This window comes from Bactrocera oleae, chromosome 4 (assembly GCF_042242935.1).
Source record: "Bactrocera oleae isolate idBacOlea1 chromosome 4, idBacOlea1, whole genome shotgun sequence".
Lineage (NCBI taxonomy): Eukaryota > Metazoa > Arthropoda > Insecta > Diptera > Tephritidae > Bactrocera > Bactrocera oleae.
Genome location: NC_091538.1, coordinates 18,839,038 through 18,864,073, shown reverse-complemented (window position 1 = coordinate 18,864,073; position 25,036 = coordinate 18,839,038). Strand labels below are relative to the sequence as shown.

The window sequence follows — 25,036 nt, the reverse complement described above, 5'->3', positions numbered from 1 at the left end:
TTTCGAACGAAATAAGGCCCTTTTATGTTTCCATACCACAATCCAAATGGCCAATTTGTTTGGAATACAATTGCTTTTTCTGAACCACCCGAACATTTTATTCACCCCAATAGCGGCAAGTTAAGATGATTTTTCGATAAACAGTAGCCACCGGAGAAAGTGAATTTGCTAAATAATGTTGGACAATTTATAAACTTTGCACCAATGTAAAACTTGACATGATGCAATGTCAAATGTTATTGAACACACTGTCAAAATTTGACATAAATTCCTAAACAAACATGTCCGCCAAGAGCTGTCATACATATTATATAATTTATAAATAAAATAACATTAAATCTAAAATGAGGAGATAAATGTATTTTATATATTTTAGCGGGTAGAATTGAAAAGGTTGAGGCCATAAAAATAGTAGTAGAAAAAGTAATTAAAATTTTTGTGTAGTATTTTGTTTATATTTTTAATATAGTGTGAAAAGAAAAGTTAATTAAATGATTTTTAAAAACAGAAGTAGAAAAGGTAGTCGAAATTTTTAAACTTTTTTTTTATATTAATTACATTATACTTTTGCATTTTTTAAATAGCAGTTGAAATATTTGATTAAAAAGCAAACGATATACATTTGTATTCATTTTTAAATACCATAAACTATTACATGTACATACATATGTACACATGTATTTAGTAACATTTTTACATTTTTCTATAAACTTCGCATTTCTTTCCTTTTTTACTTTTTTTTTCTTTTTATTTGGCCAACCAACATGCAAATTAAACAAATATTTTGCTTTTCCCTCTTCATACAGGTTCCACAAACTGGTGATGGTTTCCTGAATTTCACATCGATACGTCACGAACACTCCGGCTGGTATAAATGCACGTCACGACATTTGAACTTCCAATACTCATCGATTGGCTATTATTTGAGTGTGCGATGTAAGTAGAAGATGAAATGTAATTTTTACTATAAAAAAGTTTGTGTGTGTGTGGGACACTGAAGGACACAAGGGCGAAATTTTTATTTTTTTCTAAAGGGTATGGCAGTAAATACAAACAAGGGTAGTAAAGTAAATATTTACACACACATCCATACATACATTTATAAATACGCAAATACATATATATCTGGAAAAGATTCTATTATGTTGGCAAAGGATGGTGAACATATAAAAGAGTGCTGCTCTCACTCAACTTGTCTCCACACATTAATCGCCCAAGTCCCCTTCTTTGAACCTTTAACGACATTATAAATATTCAATTTCTACTATAACAAAATGGTTTCAGATATTCATATTCGAAAATGGCCTTTAACAAATATTCCCTTCCAGCCGACTCAAGGCACTCGCTTCATACAGAAAATTATACATATGCGTATATTTCTATATATGTGAGTATACATAAGTCCCCCACTATGCTGAACACCTCACACGCGTAAAAATCGCAAGTTATAAGCAAATTAGCGCCAATGCGTGAAATTGCCCATGCAAAATTCGCCAAATAGGGAAATGGCAAAAAATTGACAAAAAGTGCGTTTGAGTAGTTAGACAACAACAACAATGCATAAAAAGTACATGTTTATACATAAAAAAATCAGCCCCACCAAAAGCGAGCGCTTAGATAACGGCGAAATGACGCAAGCGGCCAGAATATATGTAGCGAAATGCTTGGCAGGGGTGTGAGTGGGTGTAGGCGCGAGCAAACACGGTGGGGTAGGAGAAGCTGCGAGGGCGTAAACGTAGGTTTGATGACAGCAGCATTTTTTAAGCGCACCAACTGCCATGCGAAGTAAAATTGTTGACAATGAACAAAAAATATAGCATACATTACGGCTGCCGACAGTTGAAACGCTGGTATAGGTATTTTTTATCAATTTAATTTTTTTTTTTCTCTTTTGCCTTACAATTTTACAACTTCGTATTTCGAGCCATCTTGTAGACAACATATTGCGCTTAATGCCATCGACAACACTTTTTATGGCGCCGTCAAATCAATGCTTGCGCTAATAGCGGTAAATGGCAAATCGAAACGTGTGTAGCCAAAATATAAGCATAAGCACGAAATGAAAGAAGTCAATACTTGAAGTGGGAGAATTTTTAAGGTCGTTTCCGTTTGCTGTTGTTAGATTTTCTGTAGGCCGATAAGGCTGTGGTAGTAAGAGAACAAACTAAATATTTGGTAAATATTTGAGCGAAAATATTTGAACGGATTTTTATGGAGAATAGATGTTTAATGTGTTAGCGTTTGAAGCTTGTTTCAAATATGAAATTAGTATTTTAGTGATACTTGTTTTTCATAGGGTTGCCACATGCTTATATACAGTTATATGGTTTAGAGTCAATAATAATTACTTGTTGCCATACAAACTAAAGAAACAAAATCAAGTTCTTGTACTTGTATGTGAAACTTTTTTGATTGTTAAGATATCTTCACGAAATTTGGCACAGACTATTACCCAAGACAACGCTTTAATATTCGAATAAATTGTTTAGGCCGGGCCACTGTTGCCATTTTTACTACCATACAACCTGACTGATTACAATCAGGATAAAAATCTTTTTATACCCTTTTATGCCAAAAACATTAGTCTGTAAAGAGTATTATAGCTTTGGTGCGGTCGAAGTCAAAATTTTTCTTGCTTTTTGTGCATTCATTCTTTTTTTTCATAAAATATATTATTATGTGATAAAAATTTAGTATCTTCTGCAGATTATTGACAAGTTTATAAACATCTAATTTTTGACAACCAAAGTGTTTTATTTAATTTATCTTAAAAATTTTTAGTAATTAAAATCTTAAAGATCTTAAAAACTTTTTTAAACATATCAGTTAAATAAAAAACAATACATTTTTAAACCTTTATAAAAATATTTCATATCATTTAATTCCTATGTTTTTGTTATTCTTATCAGTTTCACAGAATAAAACTTTAAACCTTTGAAAGTGTAAATTTTAAGGCTGCCTTTGGTTTTTTTATTTCATTTCTTATCAGTTATAATTTCTTTATATATGGTACATCGATTTTTATATATTAAGTTGTATTGCAACTAGCTTTCATTTGTCATGAAAAAGAGCTTATCTCAAGAAAATTGTCAAATGATGTTTTTTCAACGAAATCAAATTTATATAAATCAAATTAGAGAAAAGTACCTTATTAAATCAGTGTTAATAAAATAATTTTAAAATTTTTATCTACACCTCTTTTCTGTGCACTTGACAGAGTAAGCAAATATTCAAAACTAAGATTTTTATCAAGTCGAAAGCGCTTTGTTATTCTGTGGCTGTATTGATAAACCGTAAAGCTTTAGTACGCAGCATTTTTCCCCACACGTATGGTGGCAAAATAATGAAAACAGAAACAGCTTTTTTATGCTTGTTTGTTGTACCCTATACTTTTTGGTATGAGCCGAGCGTATACTTATATGCAGAGGCAGTGAGGTTTTTTGGTTAGCATGTAGGGGCAGTTTATCATTAAAGAGAAGAAGAGAGTGACTACAAATTCGCATTAACGTATTATCACTCCACAAAAATTTAGCACAAACGTCACGCCTGTTTTCGCAATTTTCTTCTTTGTTTAACGAAAACTATAAAAGCAAAATATCTGCCATTCTAACCAATTGACATTCACAACTATCCACAAAAGGCAAAACAAATTTTTCTTTTGTAAGAAGCGCTGTCAAAAGCATTTGACGTCGCGACAATTTATGAAGAAAAGAACTTATTGTTTAAGACACAGGATAGAAAAATTTTGATAAAATGTCAATTTTGATAAGTAAGCAAGATTTTGAATTTGTCAAGAATAATAAATTATATATATAATAATAAAATATTAACACCCTATATTTTGACAAAATTTACTAAACGCCCTTTTTTTGACAGACATGAAAACCTGATTCATTTTATCCAATAAAACATAAATTTATTTATAAAAAGTAAATAAAAATGTAATTAATTATATTAAGTATCCGAAAAATGTATTAATATATTATTATATTTATTTTTTATGTAAATATTTTAACTAATTAAAAGTATTTTAAAAAGTAATGATTACCAATAATGCTTTTGAATCGGTGATTTTAATTTTTTTTCACCTGCAAATACTTAAAATTTGTTCCGACTTTTGCAGAACTATATATTTCTGCGTCTAAAAGTACAATTTAGTACCAAATTTAACATTCCCAGCTGTATACTCGGCATGCATTACATTACCATTAAATACCGTTGAGCGAAAAGCAGAACACAAAAATTATAATCAATTAAATTCCGCAACAAAATTAAATTCCTACAGCATTTTGTCCGTCGGAAGATAGCAGAAATTATAAAAATCCTCTGCTCACCAACTTGCGTTCCAGCTCAGTGACCTAATCCAGAACGCAATTATCCATGGCTAAAATCACGATATGAAAGTGAGCATTGTGCATAACAGCCGTTAGATTACTCTATCCTCGCCGATTTCTATGCCTGATTTGTAAAGCAAAACTTTTCAAACTCTCAAAATTTTCGACGCCAATCATTTTTCTTTTGCCCAATCATCCACTTAGTAGAAATCGACTAGCAATCAAATTGAAGCAAACATATACATATGTATGTGTGTGTATGTATTTATGTGTGCTTATGTGTGTACCTTTTAATTTTTAATACCTATGTTCTATCAACTTGTTTTACAATCATGTATCTATCAGGCAGCTATTTGTTAGACAAACGCTTGTAGCTTGTCAGAAATTTCAAATTAAAATCAAATCGCAATTTATCAGATTAAATTAGAGCACCGTTAACGGTCGGTTGCTGTTGTTTTATTATTGTTTTTGTTGAGTTCTTTTCTTCTTTTATTTGCTTGCTTAAACTTTTTGTTTCGCACGACAGAAAGCAAGTGCCTACACACATAACACACACCCATCCTCGCACACATACACAAGCGCGCTTCCCCTCTCATCTAATCGTTGTGAAAAGCACAATTGTTGATTTAACGTAACTTCTACTTGCTCGCTCATCAACAACTTATTTTTCTGCTTATTGCTTTGAAAAGTTTCCGAAATTCCTTGGCTGCGGGCCGGTTCCAACTCCCCAGCTGCTCCCTGTCAGTTTGCCATCTTCCAGACATTGATGTGCCGTGGATGAAATTGTTTTAATTTTGAATTTCAAATTCGATAAAAATAGCACGTGGCAGTTAACGCAACAACAATAACAATAGTAATAGTACCACATAAACTTTTGAGTGGCTTTGCCCTTTGAAGCGAGGTGCTTACCGCTTGATTTCTCCTAGCCGCCCAATCATAGCTTTATTCTATTGCTACTTTGATTTGCTCAAAGATTTGAGTGGCTTATTCAAGTTCACTTGTAATTGTATTGAAAAATTTACATTGATTCCTTTTGATCTTTTAATATATAGCACCACATGAAGTGGCTTCGAAGTTCTTTTTTACATTCAAGTCTCTTTGTATGTTATGGCTTTGAGAGGACTATATTTTGCCCCTTTTGCTTTTCAGAGATGATCATTTACCAATAAGACTTTTGTCTGCAAAGTGATTATCATCCTCCTTTTTTCAAGTTATCAAGTTATTTCATTTCTTACCACACTCATTTGTCCAGCTTCTGAGGAAATCTGATTGTGGAGGTCAGCTGGCACATTTATATCTACGACATTCTATCACCAAGTTTTTATCTTCAGTCATCTTTTTTCTCCAGCAGCCTTTTAATCTATTCTCTCCAATAACTGAAATCAATCTTTATGCCTCCTTAGAAAAAAATTTGTTCCGAGAATCTGTATCCATCTAGGTTTCTGTGTTTACAAAGTCCAGTTAGCCAAGATTCAGCTTATCTTCGATTCTACGTTACTTGAGATCTCATAAAAAATAAACCATTCTCCTAATTAAGTTAAACTAAGATCTCTTCAGAACTCATGGCCCGACTCTCGTTAGCACTGCAAAATTTGTGATCAGATACGCTATTATTTCAGTCAAGCTCTTTTTGTACGTTATTCATTTTTTACAGTCGAGCCCATAAGGAAACCCTTTTTGAGATATTTCCCTTTCTCAAGCGAATCCCGTAAAACATTTGATATAATTATAAAGACTCAGCTGAAATTACTCCCAGTCCTAGCGTTATTTTCTCCTACAAGATGGATGATTAGTATTCAACAAAATGTGCCATCATGACGTCATAAGCTATAGATATAGAATACGTGGAGGAATAATAGAATACAGGGAAACAAAAACAAATCTGTATAGCTTATGACGTCACCGCTCAATTTTGTTTTTGTAATTCTTGTTCACATCTGTCATAGCCTAAACCGAAAAAATGACGGTATTTACCGTTGGCGTAATCTTGTCTTCTATAATTATTAGATAAGCTTTTTATGGTTTATTACTTACTCTTTATATGTTGAGATCAATTATCCAAGTATGTAGTAACAGTTCACTTTTTATACGAAACACATTAGTACGTGTATAGATATTGCTTCTTAAGTCCACCTCTCTCAAAAAAAAATATTGGAATATGAGGATTTTCATTTAATAGGTAAACAATCGAAGATAATGGTAGTAACGATTGACGAGATAGCTCGATAAGTATTAGGAGTTCTCTCCTCTTTCGAGTACCTAAGTACTATACAGTTAGGAATACGGTATATAGTAGCACCCTGTTGATACTAGAGATAACACAAACTAGTTGTGTTTCCAACATCTTATAGATTATCACCCTTGTCAGCATCACTCACTCTCAAACAACGAGAGCTTAAATCTTCTCCCCCTTTTTGTTTGAATAATTCGGTACAAAATCCAATAAGGCACATCAAAATGCTTATAAAAATTGATTTATGTCTTCGACATATTATTCTAACTGGTGGCTTATCAGCTCACATCACCACACCTCTTGTTTTATGAGGCATTCTCTAATATTTTTTCGAATTTCTACCCCCATTCTTTTGTCTTTGTTGTTTGTCAAACCACATTCGAGCATTCTGTGAGATTTTATTGTTATATTATTTTTTTTGTGTTAATATAATCGAGTTTTGTGCAGACAATTAGATTTGTTTGGCCTGAAAAAACTAAAGAGGATACAAAAAATACTTAAGGCTAGTTACAATATTTTTAGTTAATTTTTTTTATTTTTTTTTATTTAAAGGAACTGAAGAAATAAGCAGAAAATTTTTATAAAACTGTCATTCATGTCTTATATCTTAAAATTAGGTTTCCGTCACAAGTATATATTCGTAAATCTATTTTTGTTTATATAAAATATCTTTCGTCAGTCTTCTGCTCTTCTTTTTTTTCGTTCTTGCTTAGTCTTTTTCCTTTTTATAATTTCAGCTATATTTGTTTTTTTTTCATATTCTTCCTCCTTTTCACTAACTACATTGAGTTTCATCTGTTGACGTCTATCAATCATGGATAATGACTCGTTTTAGATATCAAAACTTCTGTCCAAAAGAAAAAATGTAATAAACGACATCTGATAGCCACACCCCTCCATTTGCGTTGCAAAAGTATGTGTCTTTGCAATTTCTTTCTTTCTATTTTTTATATTAATAAGGCATTTACTCGTTATATGGGTCTGCATTTCGGATCTCACTCTCCCTGCCGGTTGACGATAATGAGCCACATTAGCGACATTCGTATGACTGATTGAGCGTCTATAGAGCTCAAGTTGTTCAAGCTTCACGTCACGCAGCGTATAAGGGGTGCAGCAGAAAGTGTATCACATACCCCGCGCGACTCTTACACCTAAAACTCACTTTGCTCTAGCTTATCGGTCGTATGTTTGTCACTCACATTTCTTGCTATTATCACTCTGAGACTGCTTTCTGGCTTTTTTCGCTGGCACATCCTTCTGGCATAGCTCCCTCGTCCTTTACTTATTTGCGCACAAAACACATACAATTACTATAAATCAATGAAACTTGTGGTGTAACATTTTGCCAAGTCGTTATGTCAAAAATAATACTTTTTCTCTAATTCAGTTCACTTGCTACTCTCCGTTATCATCACATAGTGTCGGCTCTCGCGAGAGCATTGTTAATGTTGCTTGTTCTTTTAATGAGTGCAACGTGTTGCAAATAAATGGGCTATCATTTCGATGATTTGTTGCATGCATATGTTTTCGAAATTTTCTATTTGTTTTGTTGGAGCTCTCGGATCTATTAGATAAGTTCTCAGCTTCGCTGTATAAGTATCTTTATATCCTTGACCACTTGTGAACCGTATTTGGCAGCTTAAAATTTCATAAGAGTTTTCAAATATCCTAAACTAAGTCTTTAAGAATCTTAAACAAGCATAAAATGATCATAAATCAGCTTTCCTTAAAAACAGCTGCTACAAAAAGTTGTCATATGACTAATTATTTCTCCTTATAACTAAGTTTGACAAAATATAAGTGTTGGTAAATGAAGCTAAATTCTTCCCCTGACATCAGAAATAATTCAATATCCTTTCTTTTCCTTAAATATTTCTTTCTAAAACTACTAAATCTTTTTTTTATTTCAGTACGAAAGCTTCTTCAAAGAAATATATGGTACATGGAAAATGTGGTAGGATTTTAGATATAGTCTATGGCGGAATATAGATAGAAACCTTATATTGAATTATCACTTTTTCTTATAATTTGGGTATATCCTTTCACTGATATTTTATCATACTGATATATATAATTCTGTAATTGCCTTTAACTACATAATTATTATACGATGGCTTGAGTATAACCTCTTCCACATATCTAATTACCATGGAACTTGTGTTTATCTGCAATGCGTTATTAGGAGGTTTTATATCAAAGCTTGTGTCGAAATCTACTATAAATTAACAGTCCTTTACAACTACCAAATGAAACTAATTTCATAGAGTTGAACAACGAAAACCCATCAGGATGTTTGCGACGATAATTAGAGCAATTTAACAATTCATTAAAAAGATGTTTTACACAGTGGTACACAAGGTGAGTTTGTTTAATATGGACTGGTCCTCAAATAGAACAAAAATTTAATAAATATTGTATCAATAAACAAGTAATTCGGATGAACGATACTTTCGAAATAAATTTACAAATAAATTCTTTGAATCATCCCTTCTCCATACCAACAATAAAAATATCTATAAAACCACACACTAATAAACAATAATCTTAAAATAACAATAAATACAAATATGTTTGCCAGTAAAGTTTGATGGTATTTTGGCGATGCAACTGTCGAAAATGGGTCAAGCGCACGAACAGAGTTGACAAAAACCGACAAACCGACATAAGTGTAATATTGGGCCATAAACCGACAACGCAGAAACGCCGATAAGCGCCGAAAAGAGCGCATAAAAACTAACAACATGAGACAGCAATATAAATTGGCAAGCGATGAGCGGCAATAAATGTTATCATATGCGCGAACATGTGTGTGTAATACTTGCATTTATGTATGTATGCATGTATTTACCATTATTGTAGCAATATGTAAGCGCAAACAACTTTCGCTTGCTCGAGCTTAAAACCCAACTGCCACGCCGTTTGCTTGTAGCACGGCATTAAATGATAAGGAAATACATTAAGTTTAAGCGCAAACCCTTTCACGCACACACATACACACATGCATATCCCACATGAAGTGCGATTTAATTTGATTGCAAGTTAAAGCGATATTGTTTGCCTTAATAATAACGGTGCTTTTACAGTAGTTTTACGCTGCCGGCGCGTTGGGTCGTGCTACACAGCGTATGAGTGATTTTTACAAGTTTTCGCTTGCATGTAAAGTGGCTGAGCTTAAGCTGCAGTACATACTTGCCGTGTAAACGTGAATTGCCAACATTTATGAAAACCTATTAAATATGCCACTGTCATCGTTATCTTTAATATGAAAACGAAATTTATGACCAATAATCGATGTTTGGTTGGGATTTAGTTTGATGTGTGAAAACTTTGTTTATGCGCAAGCAAGCGTGGTTATGAGCAGTGATAATGTTGCTAATAGCAAAGCATTGATGCTATGGCAACTGTAATGAAAGAGACAAATTTCGGATGAAAAAAAGTTGGAAAAAGTTGAGAATGACGATCTTCTGGGTAAGTAGAAAAGTGGGTAGAGTGGCTGTCTTACGACGCACCTAGGCCTATATAATGGCCATTGTGAGACCACCGGAACTTATGTTCCCTCACTTCGCAAAAAAGATGTTTTGCAAAGAAGATGTTTTACAGTCTCCTCTTCTTATACCTCCTGACAGCTTTTACAATAGTCATTGTATGGTGCGCCTAGTCTGCTGGCATGTCTACCAATTAGACAGTGACCTGTCATTACTTTTGAATCAATAAATAAACAGTCGGCTTGTGCAACCCATGTTCCATTCATGCCACATTTGCCAGCTAGTTGAGCAAGGCAGTGATTGACTCCACCGAGCCGCAGCTAAGTTTATAACATGTTCATCGAATAAATGTTTACAAATGGCCAGAGGCATAAGAATTCCCCCTATCGTGAAGTAGGATGTTAGATCCTCTAAGATCAAGACAATATTTCACAATATTTGACGAAACCATAGGAGACTTCAGGAATTTCAAAGCCGCTTGGCTATCCGTATATATAAATAGCTCCTTGTTGTGAGCACACTTTTTGTCAGAACTACAAGGCTTTATTTGATTGCTGTGACATCCGCTTGGAAGACACTGCAGTGGTCTGCTAAACGTAAGGCGATTTTGGTATCTAATTTTATCTAGTTTAGATCCATCATTATAAATGCCAATCGCTGCATTCCTTTCCACCTTGTCTCTTTCCCACTCTTTAGTTTCAATTCTATTGGATTTCGAAAATCCGTGGTAAAGGGTAGAAACGGGAACTTATAAAGTATCTTAGGATACCCCTTATTACAGGCGACTAATTAGTTGGATTCCCTCAGTCTGAGAGCTGACTTCGCTGGCACTTGCTTACAGAACAAATCTGTTGGCAGTAATTGTAAAATGACGTTTAGGGCTGATGCATATACTGGCTGCTTTTTATATGCTTTTCATACGCCTCATCGCGTATTTATTTTTATTGTTGGCACCACCACACTAATATACCGTATGTCATGATCGATCTAATAACTACTGTGTAAAGCAAATGAGCTACCCGAGGAGTTAGCCCTAATTTGGGGCCTCCCATCCTTTTGCAGAAGTAAAGTGCTATAGCTGCTTTCTTCACCCTAGCATCTAAGCTTGGTTTTCATGAAAGCTTACTGTGTAAGATTAGTCCTAATTAGCTTAGCTTATCTCTAATCGTTCGTCTAATACCATTTAATACTGGCGCCATTTCTTCTGGAGTATTGTGTCCCTTAGTGAACAGTAATATAACATACTAGCTCTGTCTTCCAGCATTTAAGTTTAGTACGCACGATACGGCCCAAAGATTTATAAAATTTAAAATTGTTTGCATAAGGTTAACGAGAAAGTTCGAGAATTTACCTCTAACCGAAACTGCCACCTCGTCAGCAACCACAACATTTACCCCTTTATTTTCTAAATCCAACAGCAATTTAATCATTATTTATTTTAAGATCCAGAGAAGTGGGGCTAACACGCCTCCTTGAGGTGTACCTCTTTAAACAGACCTTCACATCGTTGAAGCTCCCAGCGTTGAAATTATTGACCTGCTCGTGAGCATCTGTCCAATTAATTTTCTAAGAGGTTCAAAGATGTTCAGATCCTTGAGCGCGCTCAGTATGGCCCTTGGCTGGATATTATTAAAGGCTCCGTCTATATCTAAGAAGTCAGTTTGAGTGTTTTCTTTAACTTCCAGAGATTTTTCAATTTTCACCATAATGCTGTTTCTGTGGATTTTCCTTTAGAATATGCATGCTGCGAAACAGTCAACTTTTCTGGTTTTACTTTGTTTCTTATGTGTATTTCTATTATTATTTTCAACGTTTTTAGGAGGAATAAGGAGAGACTAATTGATCTAAAGTCCTTTGGACTTGTATGTGAACTACTGGCCGCCTAAGGTATGTATATTATCTTGACTTTCCTACATAACGAACGAATATAGTTGAATTGCAGCGCCTCTTTAAGAATGGTTACTAATCAACCTATTACGTAGTTCTGCGACTGCGGTAATTGAGCCGGGAAAAAACCGTGTTGCTCCAGCGACTTGAAGGGTTTGAAGCTATATATTGCCCAGCTTACATTGTTTTCTGACTCTATATCTATAGGAGTGGAGTCCATTTCTGCGCCGCTGTCCTGTGTATACTACTACTCATGTATACTAACCCGAGACGCTTCGGCCGTATTCTCGATATCATTGCAAAAATACTTCCAAGAATTTCTTTTTGCTCTTCTATGCTCTTTTTTGTATGGCCTTAGGAGGTTGTAATAACTATCCCAATCTTCCTCATCCTGCAGTCTTTCTGTAATTTTTTAAGTTCGGAAGACCACCATGAGGGCCTAATTCTACCCTACTTCATGTTATTGGACAAGCCACCTCTAATGCTTGCCGGCAAGATTCCGTGAATCGTTTATTGAGGATTTCCTCCTTATTCTTAGGCTAAGACGGCAGAATCATAGGAATACATTTTTCCAGCTCTTGCATGTGCACCTGCCAGTTCGCTTTCCTATGATTCCTGAAATTGTTGACTATATCCTCCCTTTCTTCAATAATACATTCAATATATCGGTGATCCGAAAAAAGTGTTCTTCAAGAACTTTCCATTGAGTTCCCAATTAAACAGTTCTACCGACACAAGTGTGATACCTAATACTTCTCGTCGGTTTCTTGTGATAAACGTTGGCATACAGCCTTTGTTACACAGGGGGCAGGCAGGCCCAGATTGTGCTTTAAAGCCACATCAAAGTATAGCCATGCACTCGGATGCCACCCTTTAAAGCTGAGATGGTAATTGTTCCTCGTCATGAGGCTGTTCTGTTGCCATGCGGTTAACTAGGGCCAATGAAGCTAGTTTGTAGATTAATTGGTAGAAGACGCTTAACCAAATGTTTTACCTGAGATATTTTTTTGAGAGTCTGTCCGTCAGCAAGCTCAGACCCCGAAGAACACTCACCTTGCTCTTGTTCTAAACTTTGAATATCATTCGAGGACTTCATAGGCTCCTCCTCGACCTCGCCCATCTCGTTTTGCGATGCTAGGTGGTCCGCAGCATCGGCATCCGATTATCCGTGATTTTTACCTTCACGAATCCGTAGGTGAACTCCCCGCCACTTTTCGCCAGCGGTAGCCCATTTGGTCTCCAGATTCTGCTACGGGGTCCTCGAAAGCCCTAATTTCCACCCCTCCGTAGGCAGACTCGCATTACAGGTTCTTATGAGCTGCATTATCTGGTCCGGCTTGCTCTTGGTCTGGACGGAATGTCTCATTTATCTACCGCTACCAATTTAGCTCCGGGATATACCTCCCCTACCTTGGCTTTAGCAGTTTTATAGAGTGCGATCGATCTCTCGTCGTCGCAAGCAAGCATTTTGATTTGGCCCTGGTACCAGCCAGCATCTATACATGACGGTGGCGGACTCGGATTGCTAGTTAGCCTGCAGCGCAATGTTTGTCAGCGCAGCTGGCACCCATTTTCATTGCGCTTTGCGGATTCTTCCTTTGGGATTTTTCTCATCCAGCACACAATGCAGTTTCGGGCCACATCAGCAAACGATTTTGCAGGCGTTACATTCTTTGTCTTTGGTATTCTTGGCTGACGGCTTGGCCTCTTCAGCTCACCTCTATCGTTTGGCTGCCATTACTGCGGGCTTAAGTTTAAAGTTTAGTACGCAGTCAACAGATTCCTGGAGCTCCTTCCAAGCTCCTGTCGTACCGAATTGTTGTTGCCAGACAACGTTACGTGATACTGTGGTATCTATTATCAAACGGCACCATCGTAGATGCTTCAGCGAGGGATTTTTGCCGAACCTTGTGCCGTGCCCAGAATCTTTTATCTAAATTAATATTAAAAAGAAAAAACCTCCAACGGTTAGTTATGATTTGATTTCTTTTATATTAAATTTAGTTTCGGCAAACAATGCAACAACAAATTTGTTACATATTGTTGGCTATATTCGTTTCGAACTTACAATGATAAATGCCGCACACATTTGTCTTTGCGTTGATGCAAAGCAGCTTTCTGATCGACAACTAAGATCAGAATTGCGAATTTTTTAATTTAAAATTCCGATGTTGTATTAAAAATTATTATATTTTTTTTTTATTAACAAATTTGCAACACTGCTCTTAGTTGTCGAGCAGGGCACTGCTAAAGTAACGTCACTTAAACCAAAGACAAAATTTCAATATTATATAAAGTAAAGACTCTCAATATTTTTGTTGTTTGAAATTACTGAATGCTCTTTCAATAATGTTTTATCCGCAACAAAACTTTTTTTTTAATTCAGTTTACAAAAGTTTGTTTAGAAAGTTTTCGATTTTAGAAAAATATAAAAACTGATATAAGCGAGTAAAGTAGTGTATTAAAAAAAAATTATATATTGCAATTAAATTACAAAAGGATTTGTTACATTACAAAGGATTTATATAAGTGGCACCTTCATCACATAATGATCATTGTTTAAAATTTGCTAGAAGACAGTTTTGCTCTTTCCGTTTAAGCAAATACTGAATCGAGTTTTTCGAAATTTTGAAAAGCTAGTTGCGCTATGAAAAATATAGGCAGCCCCTGTTGGTATGCTCATTTTTTTTTACCTTTCAGTTATTAAACCAACACTGGCTAACAGAAATTCTTGATGCAATTTATTCAAATATACAGATATGCTCTCCTAGAATTGAACTCATAATATGATCCACATTTCTCCACCCTCATTTGATGCATTTTTGTCAAATTTTTTTTATTATCTACCTTACATAAAATATTGCTCTTCTGCACACATGCATATATGTATATGGGTGTGTTTTATAGTTGCGTAATATCTTTTGCTGCAATTTCCACTCTCTGATTGCCTCATAATCATCGATCGCATTTAATTTGCTCATTTCAGTAAAGAAAAAACGTATTAATCTGCCCGTTAGGTCAAGCGATGTTGCAAGAGTATCTTTTGCAGTTGTATTAAAAAAATAGCTTGCACAATATTGATAGAGGGTTGTGGAAGAAATAAGCATAAATAGCGAATATTAATCATTTCCTTTCGCATTTTCTCAGATTTGCCTCGTCTCCTTCATATTATTGTGCTGGAACTGTAATCAATACAGACTTTCATAAGATGCAGTTCAATTGCTGCAACAAACACACGCCCACTCACACATACAAACTAATATTCAATTTTCCGATATAAGTTCTAAGTATCAGCGCTGTTAACATTTTGCACACACACACGTACACTTTTAGCTGGTTACGGCATTGAATATTGCAATTTCGCATTTGTTTGCTTGGAATACCGCTTTGCTTTGGTTGTTTATGCACAATTATTGTTGTATTTTTGTCATGCCCCTGTTGCTGCCGATGTTTTGGCGTTGCTATATTGTAGTTATCTTGCGGAGCGCTCTTGATGAGCAAATAATAAGCAGTGTGCATGAAGCGATGATGAAGATGAGAAAATATTGAACACAAAAAGAAAAAAAGAGAGAAAAAATACTGCAAGGTGTAATGAAATGAAATTGTATGAATCGAAAATATTGCAATAATGAAAATTGCTTAGCCGTATTGCGCAACATTTGCGCGCTCACCTGCTGTGGCAGGTATATAAAAATGTGCAGACGCCATGTTTGCGTGTAAATATCTATAAAGCTTCGATTACGTGCTTTGAAATCTCAGGGCTCCATTGCATAGTGCAGCTCATTGCTATTATGCGAATATTCACTGCATTGCCAGTGTAGTAGTGGTATTGTTCAAGTTTCTTTGCTTACCCTTGAAATTTTTGAATTCTATATTTTCGATATTGACTTGGAAGTAAAAATATGCGAACCAAATCGTTCAGTCCAACTTGTAAAACTATGATTTTATTGTTACTTTTATTATTATTGTTCTTTTACGTCAACTAACTCATAAAGTTGAAAGATCGCTAAAATATAGTTCCTCGATTTCAGGAGCAATCGAAACCTTTAATCGACCAAGAAAAAGCATCTCTCTAGATACCTCAAGTGCTTATTCCCAAAAAAAAAAAAAATTATATATTAAATGAGCATTCTGAAATTGAATAATGATGCCACAATGCATATGTAAGCTCAAGATTTAGCCAACTATAAGGCTGTTATGCACCATTAAAGTTTCTATACTAAAAAGTCTGAACGTGCTATTTGATTCTTATATTAAGACATATTTAGTAATTGCATAATGATGGGCCCCTTTGTAAAATTTGAAGTTAGTTCAAGATTTAGCAAACATTCATCTTATAGCAATCGTATTATATGAAAAACATTTCACATTATTTTTAAAATATTTTTTATAAAATGTAAGGGGGCAACTCCGAAAAATATTATATTTGCAATAATATGAATACCATAGTCAATTTTGATTGAATAGCATAATAGTAATTAAATAATGTACCATATATACGGCAACTTTTTCAAAGGTTAGAAATTGCATAATTATGGCAACTCTATATCAAATTTTACACCAGTTAAAGATTTAATAAACAGTTATGGTACATTGTAAAATCTGCACAATTTCAACTTACTGATTATTTAAAAAAAGTAATAAGGACAGTAAAGTGGCAACACCATAAAATGGTAATTTTGAAATATTTTTAGTTCAAGTATATATAATTTTTAAACTCTATTGTTCAATTTTACTGAAAATCGGAATTTCAGTCTGTACAGTTTCTGGGAAAAGTGAAATCTGAAGGTCATACCAGAGGTCGTAACAGAGCCTAAGAAGGTTAAGGATCCAAATCTGCACCGGAAAAGAAGCCACAATCTTTTGACACTTCCGGCTCATCGTGTACAGGCTTTTAATACTATTAAGTTTGTTCCAAGAAATACTCTTAGCTCTTTTGAAATATATTGACAATAAGGTATTAGATAAGCCCGTTGGTCGAACCAAAAGCTTTCTTGAATGACTTATGTAAGTGCATATCTCCTTACTTATACATTATCGATTCGTTGAATAGCAATAGTGGTTAAAATCAGCTGTTTTTGCTTCTTTTGAAGGAAAATTTAAAATATTGCAAATATTGTTAAAAGCTGAGGCATGAAAAATCCTGGATTGCGCTCTTAAAAACTAAATGAATGGTTACAAAAAATATGCGAAATCAATTATAGTGCTACTAGCCTCAATTTGTTCTCGTGAATAAAGTTTTCATCATGAGCATATAACCAGGATAGAGGATATCCCAGTATAATTTGGGATCATATTTTAGTCAAGATTCTTGTCATTCTTATAAACAGCATAAATTTCGTCCAAAATTTATTTGATTTTACTGATTTTTTTTTTTTTGCAACTATTGCAACATACAAGCCTGCAATCTCCCATCCCATAACTCCTCTATTCAAACCAAAAACCAGTAACAAGTCGGCAAACCCTCGTTTCATTACAATACCGTTAGTATAATATAATAAGCATATCCCCAAACTGGTATACACCTGCTATTTAGATTTACTTCCCATATACTCGTATATCTAACTGTAATCTCTTTTCATTTTACCAACAACACTACAATTGCACATTGTGCCTGTTCTATTGACACTTCTATCAATTCATTTCCCACATTTGTCTGTTGGTTTTGAAATAAAACACTTTGATCTCAATTAACCGAAACAAAGTCAAATTTAAATTTTGTATTTATTATGTACTCACACGCAACTACATATATAGTATACATATACAAAACACACCCATACAAGGGAAACAAAGGCAAATAATCAAAGTAAAAAAGATTTTGTTGAATTGTTGAAATGAATGTTGAAAGGCTGTCTCATTTGGCAAATCTCATTTGAAATTTTAGCTTCATTAAGGCGTGTATGTCATGCAAGCGCACACGCACACATGCAAATATGCACACCCACCGGGAAACGGCCACACGCGGTGCGCTGACAAACGCAGTATTAGACCAAGGGGCGGAGTTCACCGCAAAAGCTCATTATAGTAAGAAACCCTTTAGGAACTTTTTTTTCTCTCATTATCCAATCATCCATGAAGATTTAAAATTTCCCAACCATCAAGAGAAGTTTCATGTATATAAAGATACAAATGAATGAAATGTTTCATGTATATAAAGATACAAATGTATTTGAGATAAAATCAAATTTCCGCTGGAAATCGTACAATGGCCGGCCAAACCTCCTACAACCATAGAGAAAAGACACTTAGGCAAGAACCTGTTCGACCTCGTGGCACTTTGTGACAGAAGGAACTGACGAACACGCAAGTACTGTTCTGATTTTTGATTAGCACTCATTGAGCCTTTCTAAGCAAGCAACATACTGAACTCTTTCTCAGCCCAATTACAATGAGATTAAAGTGTATTTTCTTTCTTTTTGATAAGCCGCTATTGAGAAGTAGTTGAAGAAAAGAGTGATATATTGTACAAACGTACTAGGTATAAGATTGTAAATAAGAAACTTCGGGAGCTACTTAAGATACCATATGAAAATATATTAAACCATTATATTTTGTAAACACTACGGGAACTCTGGATGCCAAGAGATATCTACGTATGTTAAGGACACTATATATACATACATATATATATTTCACACTATCAGCGAATTTTTTTCGGAAGCAGGTGGATTCAATAGGAGGGATTTTAATTGCAGTTTTCGGCTTCCAATTTTGGGTTGTAAATTTCCTAGAAGGTACATTAAACCGAAATTCGCTCAAGCACTTTCAATCGTAACAGCTTCAGTGCGTCGTGTCAATCACTCATTGCCTCCGCTCTCTAATGCCACAACAGCTCAGTTGCTCATAAAATGTCAATTGCTGCTTATCGCATTGCAATCGTTACTTAGAAATATATATATTTATAGTACATATGTTTGTGTGCGTTTGCGGCGTCGAAGAGGGGTTGCAATTTGTTCGTTTGATTGTTTTGATGCGAATAACTTTGAGCGCTCGAGCCAAAAAAAATCAAATTAAAAGGCGATGACATAAGCGACAAAGTTGAAGGTAGGCCAAAGGGGATGTGAAAGGAGTTGAGAAGGGGAAAATTATGAAGAATCGGATAACGCGCAGATGATGTGTACGTGTGACTCAGCAGAGGTTTTTGTTAGTGGTTGAATTGTCAGAGGACTTTAGCTTGAATGTCTGATGCTGAGATCAGCAAAAATTGGTGACGCACACACACGCACACATACACACACATACTTACACATTTCTATATAAATTTGAGAATCATTTTGTGGGCGCTTTCGAAATGTCATATCCCCACACTCATATAGCTACTCAAAAAAAGACAATAAATGTTGAGAAAGAAATTTAAAATCAAAAAAATCTTTATTACAGCGATGATAAAATCTGAAACAACTAGTTCCAAAGCCGTTTTCTTTTCTGTTCTGCTGGGTGGTATTATAAAGTTTCGAGGTTAGGGTCGCTGTGTTGTAAAATTGTCAAATTGGTTTGACAAATTTCTGAATCAAATGATTCTGCGGTGCTTTGTTTACGAGTCTGCAGTGTTGGCGGTGAGTGAGTACGCATTTGAGTCAGTTTAATCGAATTTTCACAAAGTTGTGATGCAGCAAAGTGGTTGTGAGTTTTTATATCATTTTGATTGCTCATAGTAAAAATATGACGAAAACAATAGAGATAACATTGATTGTGTAAGAAAATCCTCAAAATTTGTATCAAAGCTTTTTAATATACACTAGAAGGATTCGAGAAATCAACCTACCGAAATGATAACCAATGTCTTCTGAGACTTCTCGGTTTCAGCCAAATATCTCCCCAAACGGGCAGAGGAGAGGAAGATGTGTCAACTGAATAAGTAGTTCCTTCTAGGAAGGTGAACTCAGCTGTAAAGCTGTCGTGAGGCTAAGCAAGAAGTGGGATATTGACTGTGTAAGAGAAACCCTGCTATTTTCTAGATACTTCCTTCTTCGAGATACTTTCACTGCTTAGCAAACTCGCGCTGCTAACTAGCACTCTCACAAATTTTTAGAGTACAAGATCCTCAGATCGCGTTAATGAAAAAAAGCGATAAAATCTTCGCTCCTGCCGAGAGATGGTTCTATCTTTGCTTTGTTCAAAAACAACGATTTCAGTTGAGTTTACAGTTGGTCAGTGTTTTCCGAGGTTTCTCTGCTAGCTCCGCAAGCATTGTTGGCCGACCTTCGCCAATTTCTGCGCCATACGCAACCTCCGCCAATAGATATTTCCCCGAGACTGAGACTGCGAAAACCTCTAAGCTCTTCTTTTATTTTAAATTCCAGCAACAGATCTCGGTCGGTTTTGAATCCCTTTGGGTTTATTTAATTAGTTTAAGAGAGCAAAGAACTATTAGGCAGACTTTTAATTCAAGGGGTTAAGAGTTTTTGAAAATTTAAAAAAAAATGAAAAAAATTTATTGTTTTTGTCTGATTAAATAGTACAATATGTGTAGAAGGTTCACTCAAATTTCAAAACGATCTGAGTAAAATTCTATGAGATTTATCCATATACTAACGGAATATTTTTGGTTTTTTTATTTTAGATGAAACAATATTGAATTATGCTGTCTACGGCAAGAACCTTTTCTTTTTTTTGAGATGTCACGGGAGATTGGGTACAAATGGCAAAGATTTCGGAACTTTTAAATAAAAATTTCACAAAATACTGTTTAAATATGTATCTTAGATTTTCTGAATTGCTGAAATTATATATGTGGATGTATATATTTAAAAAATAATAAAAATACCCTTTTTTCGAACCATTAAAACCCACGCTACCCCTTAATAGAAAAATTATGAAATCGTGAAAGCATTTCTAGTTTCGCTTCCCAGGCTAAACACAGTTAAGCTAAACACATAGCGGTATCATTACCAACGACGTAAAAAAATTGGGAAAACAATGCATTGGTATAAATAATATATGGTATCTATAAGGGTCATTCCATCGAAAATTTACATACACCATTTTTTTTTCTTAATAAACTTCGTTTTTTGGGTTCTTTGAGCCAAAATATTCGACACGTATTTTTTTCTTTCGACTCAATATGAAAAACTTTGGAGTTATGAATTTTAACTTTTTAAAAACAACTAGCCGGCCAATGAAATATATGTTGCATTTTTTTGACTTTTTTTTATAAAAAATATATGTACCTTATATGTGTATGAAAATTTTTTGAATAGTTTTTAAATTTTTCCGTTATTATTTGGATGTTTCCTGCAAAATGTGCGCAGCTTGTGATTTCAATAGTTATAGTAGCTGACTAAATATGTTATTTTGCTGCAGCTGTTTTCAACTTAGCCTAACTTTTTTCACATACAATTTTTATAAGCTTATATTTTTATGAATTTTTTTACATTTTTTCGCAGTAAAATAAATTTTCATAGAAAATTCCTTATTGGAAATATCTTGAAATGTATACATAAATACATATATGTATGTCCAGTAACCCAAAATTTAATAAAAATATGCATATAAAAATATTTATTTTTGCCGCCATCAAATAAACAAAGAATTTTTGTCAATATTTTTCACGAATTTCCATTTCACTTGAGCAAATAAATTTTTATGGTGAAAATCGTGCTTTTACAACTGCATAGTTCCCAGCAGCCGCACACAAACATTTTTATGTGCTTGTGTATGTTTGTGTGTGTAGTTAACTGTACATCATAATTTTCGAATCAGTCATCGTCATTTTGAGTGCGTCATCACTACCACATTCCACAATGTCATAGTGAACAAACATAAATACCAATAAATGTTGATACATAAAATACTCAATGTCAGCATGAATGGCAAGCACACACACACACGTGCACAGTAGTGCGCCAAGTCCACTTATGTGTACAGTAGCGCAAATGCATAAAAAGGCATTAGGGCGAGTGCATAATGGCAATGAAATGCTTTTTTATGGCGCAACAACAGCAACAAATGAATACTTACAACAACACAAGCACACTCTAGCGGCTGTGTAAGGCACGTTAAAATCACATATCGTCGCATCGAAGTACCCATAAGCACAAACATAAATAGCAATATCGGAATGTGGAGTGTATTGGTGTAGCTCTGCTTGCTTGCTTGTTGTGCTGAAATATGGGTCTCACTAACGTCATTCACATCACTTGCAGTTATCACCCGATATATTCAATGCGTTGAACGATGTGTCGGAAGTGATTGTATGTGTGTGTCAGCCTGCACTTCGATTTGTTTGTTTGCATTTGTGCGACAGACATTAATCATCGGTTGTGGAACTTATTGAATGTTATTGAGTGCTGTTGCAACACACTTTCAACTGGCAACGAGGCCAGGAGCGCCCGTCGCACACTGTGTGTCATTAACTGTAAAATGCCAGTATATACATACAAGTATATGTGTAAATGGCTATAGAGCGTTAGTTGATGAATATTAACAGCTGGAGATGTGTTGCTTTTTAAGCAAATATTTTACTCTGCGTTAAAATAAAATATTTTTCAACGAAACTATTTGAGCGAGCGGTGTGAAGATCGAGGTTTTCAAACCGTTCCACTTCCTCGTTAAATAATAAGAAGGTAATTAAGTTCCACAAAAATTACCATAATTTATTCACGGGATCACTTAATTGAAAAAAATTGAAATTCTTAATTAGATTCCAAAAAATGGAATTCGCAAAGTATGTTCCACAAAATAGTTGGTATCAAACATTCCCGACTGTATTAAACACCGTTTATGGATAGGTTTCTTGTTTTCCCAAAAACAAAGTTAGTAAAGAAATTACTTGTACTGTAGTATAATCCCAGGCTACTTTAGCTCTTGCTACTTAGTTAAAATCTCTATTTCAGAAGTTCATTATTAATTCAAGAATTGAATACTCGTTGATCAATGTTTTTGAAAAAATTTGTTTCCACAAGATTTCACTTCTAATTTGTTATTTGTACAAAAACTAAAGTGTAGTATTTGAAATAATTATTAATAGAATCCACAAAATTAAGTAGACAGTTTTAAGTAGCCGCTGTGATAACAACATATTGAGTTAATTTTTATCAAAAATGTTGATAAAACATATTGAAAAATTGAACGCAAAGAAGCTCAATAATAATATCACATGTGCATTTTTCACAACGTAATTACTGGATACGGATGGAGTTAAGACTAACTATAATTTCTTAAAAAGGAAAAAACTAATGTCTGTTAAATTCCTTTATAAATACTTTTACTACTAATTTGATATAATACTATTTTTGGTAATCTTTGCGCATTCTGTAGATACATAACAATTTTGATGAATAAGTTCCACAGGCTATTTTCCACATATTTAATCACATTTTAAACTGTGGAATATAGTGATACGCACACATACATATACGCAACGTATTCACGTACACTACCGCGAGCAGTGCTACTGAGCAACCCGACGGCGTCAATCTACCGAAACAGCAAACAGGGAAAAGACAAAATATATATTATATATCTATAGTAGTCGTTCACAAGTAACTCATGTATATATATCACACGTGCAATAAACTGTTATCGTATACCCGAATTACATTTCTAATTATTTAAATTAATTAACTCCTCATCCACTGCCTAACTCCCACATAAACTTTTTGTTAACATAATATAATATTGTGCTGCCTTGCAGTTAATTAATATTTGGGCTCAACAAATACATGCCACATTATAATTTCTGAAAATATATATTAATCATACATTTAAGGCGTGTATCATATATAAATAAGGTAAAATATAGTATTAGTGGCATCCAAAAGACGGTTCTATCGTGTAGAAACGAAATATTTTTTTGATCTCCACATTTATTGGTTAATCTTATGATATATATTTGTGTACTGCAAAACCACTTTAAGTAACAATCGAACGCAGTACAATAAAATTACTACAGTTAACTTATTTTATGCTAGCTGCATAAGTTCCATATAAGGGTACCCACATTAACTTAGTCCAACACTACATCTACATATTTCTGCAATGATTAACATTAAACGGTTAACATAAAATTTCATAATTTAAATGTAAAGCAAATAGCTACTTAGCACAGCTCTAGTGCAGCAAAAGCCCGCATAAGTGCAGATTAGCTGAGACATACAGCTGCATACTTACAGGCGCATGCAAAGTAGCATGTCTTTGATAATTTCGTTTAACTTTTCAACTCCTTCGCTTAGTCAACCCACATATTGCGCATCGCAACCGCTCTTTACATATGCAACAAGCGCCTGAAGGTCCTACGCCTAAAAGTAGACCACACTCACTTGGCCATGTGTTAGTTCTTGCTACATAAAAGTACTTCCTTAAATTGAAATGCCGTTTTTTCTCTTTTTATACACAGAAACACTCTCAAAAGAAGTTCTTCTCACACATACTTACAGTTAGGTGTGTGTATTTGTAATCAACACACATACATATATGTGCTGCCACAAAATATAAAAATGACTTACTTATGACTACTCATATCGCATCTTGTATGTCTATGCACTTGTTTATCATACAGTGTACGCCAGATACGCTCTTCATGAGTTAAGAAAGTGAGTCATTTGTAAATAATTAAAGTGCACTTAAAACAACGAGTTGAGTTGCACTACAAAAGTGAAATAAAAGTGAGAAGATATACCTGCTTGTTTGTGCACAAACATGCCTAAGTACTCTTCCGTGTATGTAAAATGAAGTGCATAAGCGCAGACAAGTAGTTCGTATGTATATACAAGAAAAGCACACACGCACACATTTACATATATACACAAGTACTCATCATCATGTAAAAAGTTGGAGTATTTGGAAATGAAAACGAATACTTGCGTTTGAATGCTGACTGGCTGTCTTTGAGTGTGGTTATATATATATATATATATATATATATTTATATTTATATATATATATTTTGATGTATAATATGTTATGTATGAGCGAGTGTGCAATACTTATGTAGTAGTGGCAGTCGGGTGAGTACACAAATTTCTAGTGAAAAACTTGACTCCTTTAAGGGGTCTGAAATAGTGGTTGTTGTGCTATTAAATATTTGCCTAAGTTATAGTTGGCAAACTTCACTGCTGAGCGGGTAGCATAAATGCTGTAATTCATATTAAACA

General features: G+C 34.4%; 1 protein-coding gene across 1 annotated transcript in view; it reads left to right on the top strand.

Annotated features, from left to right (window-relative positions):
- tei (teiresias) overlaps positions 1–25,036 on the top strand; it is a 213,348-nt gene that overhangs the window by 154,976 nt on the left and 33,336 nt on the right. Inside the window, exon 9 of the mRNA XM_036375805.2 lies at positions 807–936. Within this exon, the coding sequence (XP_036231698.2) occupies positions 807–936 (130 nt within the window). The remainder of the gene's footprint in view (positions 1–806; positions 937–25,036) is intronic.